Here is a 12,767-nt window from a genome sequence, read left to right as displayed (position 1 = left end):
CAATTTCCATTATTTCTATCATGTAGATACTTGTGGTTGTGTGTTGGTTTTTACTCTGATTTAGTCACTGTTTACGGCTTTGCTGTTCTATATTTAAGTATACTTTTTGCAGATTGTATTATACCATTTGGATTATTTGCTTATAATTAAAATACAGAAACTGGAATGAATGAGGCTAAACTAAGGGTAAAGATGGGAATGTGAATCCAGTCCCAAATTAGCAGATACTTCTGGAATACCTGATCTTGCTTTAGACAACTCTTCTCCTCATGCCCCTGGGGCTTGCCTGGCTGTTATATTTCGTTCCTACCCAAATCATTGTGAACACAGTTGTTTACAGAACATTAACTTTCCGTGTTTTCTGTTAGAGACAATAGCAATACTGAGGTATGAAGTCTTTGATAAGTGGCGTGGAGAGAACAACTATATTACATAGGCTGTACCTCTAACACCACAGGATGTCACTGTTGTACCATTGCTTCAAACCTACTTTGTCAGGTTGTCATACTGAGAATAGCAGCAAAACACATTTTCTAGCAAAAGACCTAATTCAAGGTTTGCTTTCTTGCCATCTTGCTGGCTGTGCACAGCCAATTCTTTATTTAGAATCTATTTGTAACCTATTTGCAGATACAGCCCTGCCATTTCCCATCTCTAATGTTTCCTCCAAAGCTCACAGACCAGGATGAGAGGTTGCTGATAAAATCTGATTCTCTTCCTTGCATCTACTGCCTCTTTTCCCTTACAATTTTTAGAGTGACAACTGAAGGCACAATATATTGCCTGTCACATCAGAAAGTGCAAGAACAGTCTCCTGCAGAATGACAAACCAGGCCTGAACAGCATTTTGTATCTATAGATGGATTTTTCTTTTCACTTCAAACAAATCATTGTGGTATAGTGGTTAGAACATTGGACTGAGAGATACAGAATCCAGTCCCGATTGAGCCATGAAACTTACTCAGGGTGACCAGATGTCCTTAGTGCAAAGGAGGACTAGGCACTGTAAAACGTAGGACATTCCAAAATAAAAGCTAAAAGAACTCAGAAATATAAATTCACGCTTCTTAGTCATGCTTAAAATGGAGGACATTTTCAAATTCCTCCTGGACAAAAGGTTGAAATGTAGGACATGTCCTGGAAAAAGAGGACTCAGGTCACTCTGAACTTTCTGGCCAACCCTGGGCTATGCAGATAAACTCTCAGGCTGACCTACCACTCTGTATTTTTGTGAGAATAAAATAAGGTACCGTATTTTCCGGCGTATAAGATGACCCCCAACTTTTCCAGTTAAAATAAAGTTTGGGATATACTCACCGTATAAGGCTACCCCTCTTCCAACGCACACCAAATAAAAATTAAAAATACATCAGATTTGATTTCAATATGGTAATTTTAATTCAAATGACATGCAGGTACTTAGCAGGAAACCTTGTTGTATACAAAGCCTGCTTGGATTGGTCAGCTCTCCCTGCCTGCCCAGCTCTCCCTGTCTCCAAGACTATCAGAGTGGTAGCTGCTTTCATACGATCGTCGCATACGGTGAGGATGTGGCTGCGGCCGTTTTTGAGCTCCCCCCCACCATATGCGGCGACCGCAGATTCTTCAGTCTGGCTCAGAAGTTTCAGCACCTGCCCTATAAGATGACACCCGGCATATAAGACGACCCCCGACTTTTGAGAAGATTTTCCTGGGTTAAAAAGTAGTCTTATACGCCAGAAAATACAGTATATGTTTTTTTAAGCTCACAATAGGAAAGGTGAGATATAAATCCAATTAACAAACAAAGGCATACATTGAGATCAATATTCCTGTACATCTAAGGACATGCACCCCTTAAAGCAGGGAAGATTTTGAATACATGCCTCAATCACTTCTCCCACACTGATGCCTTCCCACTGCACAATGCTTTGTTGCTAAAGGCTGCATAAATGCATACTTACCTGGAGATAGGTTCTACTGAACTCCACAGGACCTTTTTTTTTTGAAGTAAACATTCATTAGAATCAGTTGTATAGGTGCATTTCTTCCATTGAAGGACAAGTAGGTCCTTAGCCACACTGCAAAGATATAGCTATAGAGAGGGCAAAATGAGGGCATTCCCACCCCCACCCCACCCCCCAGTAAGAATTCAGACTTCCAAATTGAAATTTCCCTTAACCCCCAGATGTCTAGAACTGAGGTTGCTGAAATATTTACATTAAAAAAAATAGAACATCAACTTTATTCAAATGCTACATATAGGGGCTCAACAGACTGCCTCAAAAGGGTGGGCTGGAGCCACCCATTTTTGCTCCTGAGGGAGCCCGCAGCAGGCAAACCGCACAGGCTCCCTCCTCACTTAAAAGAACCCGCTAAAAGGTTTTTTTTGGCACACATGGGTACTGCCATCAGTACACAATTAGCTCACTGTGGCATGTCAATGGCGCAAGTGTGGCGCCCCGATGTATGGACGCGGCACTGTGCTTGCGTCACCATGTTGGCCCCCGGAGGGATGGGAGGCCGCCATGATGGCAACATCTTTACGGACTAGGGTTTGGGAGTGTGCGGTTGGTGCGCACTCCTGAACCCTAGAATCGGTGCCGGCATGCCGCTTCCCACTCATCTGTCTCGGGCCTTAGTTACTTTCATCTGCAACATTTTCTCAACGCATCAAGAAACAGAATGGCAAGACAAGAACGAAAAAAAAGTCTCTTCCAGATTATAAAATGACATCACCTCTTCTCCCTTTGTTTCCTTTATGAGTTGTATCTACTTGGGATGAAACTCAAGTCAAATCATCCCTTTCAAACGTTCTTGGTAATGAGGCAAATATGAGCCAAAATAATCTGATCTGAATCAGGCTTGGCCTAAAACTCTGGAGAGTAATTTTTTAATAATTCAGTTTTTAAGTATGGGATGGGAAAATCTGCCATTTTCACATTCTGTTGCATCTGAATTCTTAAAACGTAAGGGTTCTTGCTGTCTGCTGATGGCTTCCATGTCAGTGGAGCAGAGAATCCACTCAAAGTTTTAGTATTAACTTTTCAGAAACTATCCAAGGAGCTGGAATTATTTTGAGGATGAGGAAGAGCATCTTGGTTAGTACCTTCAAGGAGCTGGAATTATTTTGAGGATGAGGAATAGCAGGTTGGATAGTACCTTCAAAGTCTGAACTAAAACCCAGAGTGGATTCACAGAGAAAGAGATGAAAGCCAGCAGGAATGGATGAAGCATCTTACTCTACCTTCACTGGCCAAATACAGTATCATTGACTGAGGTACTTCCAGAAAGAAAAGGGCCACTGTATACATGCCTGCCTTACGCACATTAAATATAAGGAGCTTTCAGAAGGGGGAAAAAAAGAGAGGTAACAATCCTAATCAGCACTTATATGTTTCCATTGCACAAGAACTTGAAACCCAGATTTTTTTAAAGCTTTAAGCACTCAAAGCCTAAATTCTGGATTGTCAAAAGGGTGAGTTTGTATTTCTCCTATATGTACATCTTCATCATCGTTATTGTTTTTCCTTCCTAAATATGAAGACCTTTGACAATTCTGATCAATTTTTGTGTCAACCCCACACCCCAGATTTATCACCCATTCCTCATAGCTGGCAGTGTTCTTCTTCAGGAAAATTCAAGGTGAATGTTCTAGCCACTAAGAGAACACCTTGCCCAGCATTTGTCTATTATCTACCACAAACCACGAATATTCACTAGTATGGACCTTCTGTCCTAAATGCTATCTTTCCATGCATTCAAAAGAAAAAGAATCTGCTCCTTTCCAAGACAAACACAACTAGGAGACAGCATTTTTTTCTTTTGTCTCCCCTTCTCCTCTTTTCTATTTACATTTATTTATTCTGAATGTTCTGTGCAATGAGTCATTATTTCCTCCCTCTTCCCGCTGCCTCTTTTTGCATCTTGCTTTATTTTATTTTTAGAAAAAAACATTTATATGCAATTAATTTTTTGGCTCCCTGTGAGATCAACAGGTGTAGCGTGATTGACATAGCCTTGATAGGCTCCATCTGGTTGTAGGTGATAACATAATCCTAAAGGCTGCTGGGTAATATCTTCCCATGCTTAAAAGGCTGCAGCCTAATCTGTTTGAAAGCGGGTGGGGGAAAGAAGGAGGGAACAAGAAAAAAAACACTGAAGCGAACACTGTGATTTGGGAGGAACAACTGGGCAGAAACAATTTTCTCCAAAGCACTGTAGGGAACTGTTCAGAAAACCGGCATTCTTACTTCAAATGATGAGTCACCTAATGTATACTTTTTACTTCTGAGAAAAATTAAGAAGATAGGGGGATGTTACCCACTGAAGAGGACTATGGGATTTGCAAATGCAGCAAAGTAATGTCTCCTTCTCTTTCCTAGCTACTGTAGTTCCTGTCGATTCTCCACCCATGTGAAGGCAAATCTCCAGTCAATAAGGAAATAAGCACTGATGTTGAATTATAATATCTGTAGTGTGACGTAGTGGTTTGAGTGCTTGGACTATGACTCTGGAGACCAGGGTTCATTTCCCATCTTGGCCATGAAACCCACTGAGTGACCTTGGGTGAGTCACACTCTTTCAGCCTCAGATGGTGGCCATAGCACACACCCTCTGATGAAACGTGCCAAGAAGACCCCATGAGAGGTCCAAAAACAACTTGAAGGCACACAAAAGCAACAACAAATAGAAATAGAGGTAAACAAATGGTCAGGTCCCATCCATCTGAACACAGGTAGAAGGCAGGGAGCTGCTGTGGAACTAAACCAAAGTGGATTAAGGGGTCCTCATCTTTCAGCTCACACTTCTGCTTTCTTTTTCATTTTTAAAAAGCATGGAGGCCATTGCTATGTATAGCAGCCAATGGGCAGGTAGTGCTTGAGACCTTTTTCCTCAAAGAAAACACTTGCTTTTCAAATCTGACACTGCCAAAATAATAAATAAATAACCCAACTTCCTCTGGGGTGTCAGCCAGTGATGCCACTGGTTCAGCACTCGAGCCAATTGTCTAAAATGATAGTGACTCCATGAATTTCATAGAGTTTTTTTAAAGCAAGGAATGCGCAGAGTTGATTTTGTGAGCTGCTTCCTCTGAATTAAAGCCTATTAACCAGGAATTCATTGATTCTATCCAAATACTAACCAGGAGTGACCCTGTTTAGTTTCCAAGATCAGGCAGGATCTGGTGCCTTTAGGGTATTTAGGCCCTTCTGACAATCTCAGGCTTGTATTTTAATGAAATGCTACTAAAATGTTTAATAATGAACAAATGCAAATTTCTTGTAGTCTGCCTCTGGTTTTTAAAAGTTCTTAAAAGAAATAATATTTATCATGATATGCATGGCAAAAGCTGGAAGTGACAGATAGCTATTCAGATAAACAGATAGAGTAAGGTGTTATTTGCAAGTCAGCTGCACAGCATAATGTGCACAGGGTGTGCGTGTGTGTGTGTGTATTTGGAGCAGGTCTCCACATTTTGCCTTTCAGTACAGTTGCAGTGCCATCTTCTGGGATGAAGGAGGAATGATTATACAGTTCAGTCAAGTAGTTTTACAAGCCATAGACTTCATCTGCTCTTTGCACTGAAAGAGGTGTAGAGAACACTCCACTCCCAGTTTGAGAAGTCCTGCTGTTCATATCAAAACTACTCTAGCTTCCTTCAAAATAGCACAGATGTGCCTTCTGCAGAGGAATACCCCAAAGCAATGTGAACTGCTGAATTCTTCAAGCTGAATTTTTACTGGCAAGATTGGTTCAAAAGGTTTCCCAATAAATTGTTCCTCAGATGCCTGGGGTTATAATTAGCATTTATCAAACGGGAATAGAAAAAAATGAATCTTAACTGCATGCATCCCTTGGAGGTTTTTGGTGTAGGCTGTGTCTGTATCTTCCCACCTGCCCCTCCTTGCAGCCAAGCATTTGTCCCTTTAACTGGCTCCCATGTGGGGGGGGGGGGAGTTATTTGCTGTTTTCCCACATTCATGGGGTCTTATGCCCCTAAACCCCACAGATGTGGAGGGCCGACAGTACTCTTCTTATTTTCTAGATCTCTTATCTGGATGTTTTATTTTAATAACTGGTAAGGAAAACTAGCCACATGTTGCAACAGTGGACTCAGATCAACACAGCCACTTCTCCAGGATAGTGATCACCTTGAGGATCAAGTACCAGAACCAGGGAGGACAGGACTTTAAGATTAGAAGGACAAGATGAGTGATACAAGTCCATGCAGGACCAGCCTGGATAGGGGATCCACCACACTCATCCTTCTTGTAGGAAAAGCATAGGAACTGAATACACACACATCGTAAAAGCTGCATTGGTTAGAGGAACTAAGTGGATTGTACATGTGGATGAACAGACTAGAGAATAGTACAGAATGTCTTTTATCTCAACATCCAATACTGGAGTCTGTCCACACTGAGAAACTGGACTTCTCTGACGCCTGTCAGGACCCTTTGCAAGTTACGTACCACCCACTTATTTGGGGCCTTCTTAAAACATACAGTGGAGATGGATCCTTCTTATGCATGGATTTTTTTATACACAGATTCAGGAATCCACAGTTTGAAAATATTCAAAAAAGTATAAATTTCAAATATCAAACCTTGATTTCCCAATTTTTATAAGAGACACCATTTTGCTATGTCATTATATTTAATGGGACTTCAGCATCTACGAATTTTGTTATACATGGGGGATCTTGGAACCAAACACCAGCATATAACAAGAGTCCACTGTATTATTGTATTGAAAGTATTGCAGTATCACTAGTGAACCAAACCTTATGGGACCAACCATAAAAGCATCCTTTCTCTTGTGGACGCATTATGAACCCATCTGATTTCTAAAATAAAGATCAGGTGCATTTCTCCATACCCGAAGAAGCTTAAATAGTTCTTTTCTTGCCTTACTAACACATACTTCGGCAAAGAACACCTCTTTACAACTTTTGCTTCCAGCTTTAGAAAGCAGCATGAGACTGTTCTATTAAAATGGCACATAAAAGAGAAAAAAGTACCTAACTCAGTGATAGATAAGGCGTCGGTCATGTTACCCATGCTGCTTCATATAAATTTTGGAATCAATGATATCCCTTGGATGACCCCTGGCCAGACTCCTAGCCTGTCCTCCATTACTGGCAAAGCGAGAGGACATGTGCACCTCCCCTGAGGGGAGAAGCCCCATTTACATCTTAGAAGGTCTGGGAAGTCGCATGAAGGGATTATCTTGAGTCAGAAGGAGTAAAATGTTTGCCTTTCCTGAAGCTATCACCCCCTCCTCAAGTCTGTTGTCCGAGCAGCTTAAGTCATTGATATTATCAGATCCAGACATCCAGGTGAAAAGCAAGTAATTCAACACCTTTGTTCTCACCATCAAGCACCTTTGCCAGAAGCAAGATTTTGCCTATAAATACTCCCAGATTTGCTTGTTCACTGGGCCAGTCTGGATTTCAGGGGGAAGCTCTGTCCCCTTGAACCCTGACCTGGCTCCTGGCTCCTGGCTCCTGGCCAGTCATTCCATGGCTGAGCCCCATGCCATCCTCATCATATTCCATTTGGATTCCTGGAGGGAGTCTACATTCTGGTACGTATCACCCCAGTGATGCCTAAAATCCTATTCCATGCTAACCTATGCTTTTCCTGAGCCTTGTATGTGTGTGTGTATGCTAGTGAATCGTATGTGTTTTTCCCCTTATAAATAAATTGGTTATTAATTCTAGAAGTCTGTCTCAGCTCCATTTATTGGTCAAATCCCCTGGTCTGCTCCGTATACATATCGGGAGACGATTCTGCAAGGGCCGTCGTAGCAGGCCCTCCTCTTGCAATATTTGAGCTAATAACAATAACAATAAAATTCCCCTAAAAGGACCCTTGGCTACAGTCATGTTGAACTACCATTTTAAACTCAAGCCTTCCTAATTTAAACTTTGCTCATTGTCCTCACAATTTTACCATAGTCCCCATGTGCTATCTTTGAACAAGGGAAGTGCCTTATCTTTATAATTAACCACCCAGCACAGCAACAAATCATCACTTAGGTGTGAGTCACTCCATAGGCAAAATCGAACACAGTGACACCAAAACAAAATTGATTTCTGCCTTACCTTCGCTGTTGACAATAAAGTCTTCCACAGCTATATTTAAAACTGTCCTGCTGTAATTTGCAGCAGGTGCCTTCTAGACCTGTAACTGAGAGCTGGTGTTTTTGAAGGAAGAAAGAATGTGCCTCATCTTGACTGCTACCTTTTTTTTTCTTTTGATACTATAATACCTACATTTAAATTTTGGGCACATAAACAGAGCGAGAGGACTCAGGGTTGTAACTACAGGTGCAGGAGCAAAATGAGGGCATTTATTGTTATTATTCGCCACTGAGCCAACTTCCACTGAATGACAGATCCCTATGAATGAGAAATCACCAAAGACCCTGTTATTAGCAGCCTTGCTCAGGTCTGGAAAGTTCCTTGATTGAATCATCCCACCTATAATGCAGTCTCCCACTTTTCCTATTGCCTCCCACTTTCATCAAGTATTATCTTGTTCATTGAGTCACTTCATTTCATACAACCATGTGACACCGATCCACCCACCCAGCTCAAGAAAACCTTGATCACTATGCCATTTCTGTCCCAAGATATGACCAACAGGTATCTGAGGCAGGGCCTTCTTGCTGGTGAGCCTGTAGTTATTTCACTATGGGGCAACCAGCCAGTCCTCTCCCCCTCCACTTCCCCCTCTTCCCGCTATGTGAGGCATCATGCTTCTGAATATAAGTCATATAAATCACTGGGAACCATGAAGCAAGAGAGGATAATTGCCCTCATGGGCTGTATGTAGGCTTGCCAAATGCAAGTGGTTGGCCAGTTTGAAAAATGGAATACCAGCCTAGATAGAGCATTTGTTGTGTAATCATGAGTGAAAACAACCTGGACTGGCAACCATATTAAGGCATACCTTTGAGCTGAGCCTGAGAATGTTACTTCCTGGGGACTATGGCTCCACAAATCCCCTAGACATCATGGGGATTCTGAGAGATGTGGTTCAGAAACAGCCCCAACCTCTGCCATGGAAAAATATAAATTAGTTCTGGTCTTTTCTTTTATATCATCCACTGATGTCCTGTTATTGCTGGTTTATGGTATTGTTTGAATGTTGTTTTGTTATCAGTTTTAAAACTGATATATTACTATGTTATGGTTTACAATAGTTGTTGGCCATCTTGGGAGTCCCAGACTATAGAAATTAACTAAAAGTAGTGGTTTTAGCTATCATATCACAAAATTGTAGTACAGTCAGCCCTCCATCTCCATGGATTCTTTAACCACAGGTTCAATCATCCATGGCTTGAAAATATTCCCCAAAATTATACATTCTAAGAAGCAAACCTTGATTTTGCCTTTTATAAAGGACATCATTTTACTATGCCATTGTATTTGATGGGACTTGAGCACCTGTAGATTTTGGTATCCATGGGGGATCCTGGAACCAAACCCCAGCAGATACCAAGGGCCCACTACAGTGGCGAAATGATGTCAGAATTTTATCTAGCCAGAGGGCTTATTTTCCGCTACTGAAGTACATTTCTTTCCATGAATTCCCCTTTTGGAGAAGTTCCATGTTTGTAATTTTTCCACCAAACATGAAGGAAGATGACTTGAATCAGCATGACAATGTAGACTGAATCTCCCTCTGCACATATCTTTTTGTCCCCTCTCATCTAAAGTAGGACTGCAGGAACAGTTCATCTGATAGAGAAACAAACTCAGGGACAAAATCTGGAATGAAACACAGATGTCATTTTTGGCACCTCTTTCAGATTGTGCTACACTGCTACAGAATCCAATACTGACAGTTGTACCATCCTTACCTTGTTCATTACTTCTCATAAAACATATGCCACAATTTTGGCAATAATGATTTTCTACTGTTTACATTGATTGTACAATCGGCCAGCTTTTATGCAGAAAGAGAAGTGAATACAGATGTGACATAAACACAAAATCTCTTCATTGGCTGCCCATTGGTTTCCAGGCACAGTACAAGGTATTGGTAATGACCTTTAAAGCCCTTCATGGCCATTGTCCAGTCTACTTGCAGGATCACCTTCTTTCTTATAATCCACCCCGCACACTTAGGTCCTCTGGGAAAAATTTACTGCATCAAACTAACAATAGGTTGATGGCAGTTACCCAGAGGGCCTTTTCATCTGCCGCTCCCAAATTATGGAATGGCCTGTCAGAAGAGATCCAGCATATTACCAATCTTGAGGGCTTTAAAACAGCTATCAAGACGGATATTTTCTGACAGGCCTTCCCTGGATAACTTGCTTGGTCGCTCCACTAATAGGGACCATTCTATTAGTACCCCAAGATGTCCTGTTTGTCCCATTTTCCTATCTTCTATTGTTTTAATGATTTATAGGTTATTTTAATTATTGTTATGTTGGAATTGTTATGTTCTTGTTGGGAAGGGAGGGAGGGAATGATGGAATTTGTTTTTATTAAATTATTTTATTTTTGTATTGTATGAATTTTATTGCTGTTGTTAGCGGCCTCAATCCTGTGGGAGAGGCAGGATATATATTTTTTAAAATCCAAATGTCATAATGGGCCGGAATGCTCTTATAATTGACTAAAATCTGGGTAAAACAAGCAGAATGTCACTTTATTATGCTTTTAACAAAAAGGCTTCAAAGGAAAGTTCCAGACTGAAACTGCTGAACTAGAGTTTTTCAACCAATTCTATTCTTTGCAATTCACATATAATCAGAATGCTGGGTTTCTTTCCTAACATAGTATCGAATGGATGAGGCATAGCTATACAGGTAGTGTTATATTATCACACAGTGACAAAAAGGCCACAAGGCTCTGCAAGGAAAAACCACAGAGCTGCTTCTAACTCTTTGTATTTATGACCTGTTCCCTGTCTTGTTGCATCCCCCTCCCATCTACATCTTTGGAGACTGAGAATGTGCATCTGAAAAAGTGGGCTCTAGTCCAAGAAAGTTAAAGCCTCAATAAAGCTTTTAGCCTTTAAAGCCCTTGCTCCAGATTCAAATCTGCTATGAGTGGGTTTACATCTGGGTTTCAGAAGTGCTTAATGCCTTTCTGAGAGGAAGCACAGCTCCTGTTGCACTTAAGAAGATAGCTGTTAAACCCGGTTTGGTTTTAAGGACAAATTTAGATCCCTTGCTACTGGATAATTAGGAAGCAAGACACTAGTCTTAAGGAAGATACTGTGAAAGGTGCTGACAACATCTGGGGGGCTTGCATGACCACTTCCATACTTACTACAAGGTCTTTCTTGTCACTACCCATTAGAATAGATTCTTACATTAAAACCTCTACACATGAGATATTCAGAATGTTACACTTTCAGAGAAGGAGAAACAAGTTTCTTTAACACTCCTTGAAATGATAGCTAGCATTTAGGTTCAACACATAAATAAAACTGAAGTGAAGTTAGGGAGAAAATAAACACACACATGCACAGCACAATAATATTAATCAAAACTGGTTGAAGTAAAAATCAATTCAAATTATACTGATCAAATTATACAGATCAAATTGTACTGATCAACTGATTAAGGAGAAATCAATTTTAAATGGTCAACTGCTTTTAAAAAACAATTTTAAAACAAGAAAGCTAAATAAATTTCTTAGCAGAAACTGATTTACCATGATTCTGATGGTTGTGTTAAGGCCAGCAGTGGGATCCAAGTGGAAAGACACCAAGCAAGCATCTGTAATATGTTGTAAGCACACTGTAGATGTAGAAATGACTCCTTTTATATCTTGGACCAAGAGTGTCCCTTCCAAGCTCCACCCTTTACAAAAAAAGCAGAAAGATTTAAAGGGATAGGCTTTTGTTTTGGAGCCTACCACTCTTCCTTGTTTTCAGTATCTCATGCAGGATGTGCTGCTGGATGGTTGTTGGGGATCATGTAGCTCTCAGGTAAGAATGTGCTGTCCCAGTGCTAGAACTAGGTCCAGGGGTTGTCACTACTGGTTGGTGGCCAAAACTCATGGGCTTTTAGGGTGCATCTACACTATAAATATAATGCAGTTTGACACCATTTTAAGAACTGTAGCTCAATCCTGTGGAATCCTGGGATTTATAGTTTTACTGGGTCTTTAGTCTTCTCTGTTAATGGGTTCTGATGCTTCACAAAACTTCAAATCCTAGGATCCTGTAAGATGAAGCCATGACTCCAAAAAGTGGTATCAGATGTCATTATTTCTACTGTGTAGATGCACCCTTTGACTCTGGATTCTCATTTTCTAGGTTGCCACTTGGCTCTGGCATTTCTTCTGTTTCACCACTTCTTCAGCTTCTGTGCAAGCTACTGCAAAACTCCTGGATTGTGACAGCTAAATTATTTATAATAATATATTTTTTCAAAGCAATTTTGGCATGGAAGAAAGAAGAGGCTCACCTAAGAATCGATGACAGAGGAATGCCTAATTCCTCTTACTCAACAGCATTTTTAAAAAGCTAGATTTATTATCAGAGGCACAAGGTGAGATCTCCCAGTGTGAGATTGGAAATTAATACAGAACAATGAATAGATGGAGATGATCATGTGTCCTTAAGATGATTCCTTCATTTAAGTTGGTCAATATATAGATGGATCTATTGGTGGATGTAGGTTAAATGAGTCAGATCTCAGAGGTATAGTGATAACAAACTTTGATGCCATAAAGGTGGGCTTTCCTCCGGAGGGATGCCGCAGCTGCCAAACTGTGCGGTGTCCTTTTGGACCAAAAAGAACCCAGAAAAACC

The 12,767-nt window shown here is 40.8% G+C and overlaps 1 protein-coding gene across 3 annotated transcripts in view; it reads right to left on the bottom strand.

Moving 5' to 3' along the window:
* The window catches only part of MYO3A (myosin IIIA), a 191,110-nt gene extending 179,417 nt beyond the window's left edge, over nucleotides 1-11,693 (bottom strand). For all 3 annotated transcript variants that reach the window (XM_089533391.1, XM_089533390.1, XM_089533392.1), the window contains exon 1: nucleotides 11,663-11,693. In XM_089533391.1, the coding sequence (XP_089389517.1) occupies nucleotides 11,663-11,665 (3 nt within the window). In that variant the 5' untranslated portion in view covers nucleotides 11,666-11,693. The remainder of the gene's footprint in view (nucleotides 1-11,662) is intronic.
* Between the last annotated feature and the right edge of the window lie 1,074 nt (nucleotides 11,694-12,767).

The sequence above is a fragment of the Sceloporus occidentalis genome, unplaced genomic scaffold, assembly GCF_023333645.1.
Source record: "Sceloporus occidentalis isolate IW3139 unplaced genomic scaffold, rSceOcc1.0.p SCAF_7, whole genome shotgun sequence".
Taxonomy (NCBI): domain Eukaryota; kingdom Metazoa; phylum Chordata; class Lepidosauria; order Squamata; family Phrynosomatidae; genus Sceloporus; species Sceloporus occidentalis.
The sequence above is the reverse complement of the archived record's forward strand: the minus strand, read 5'-3'. Positions and strand labels throughout refer to the sequence as shown.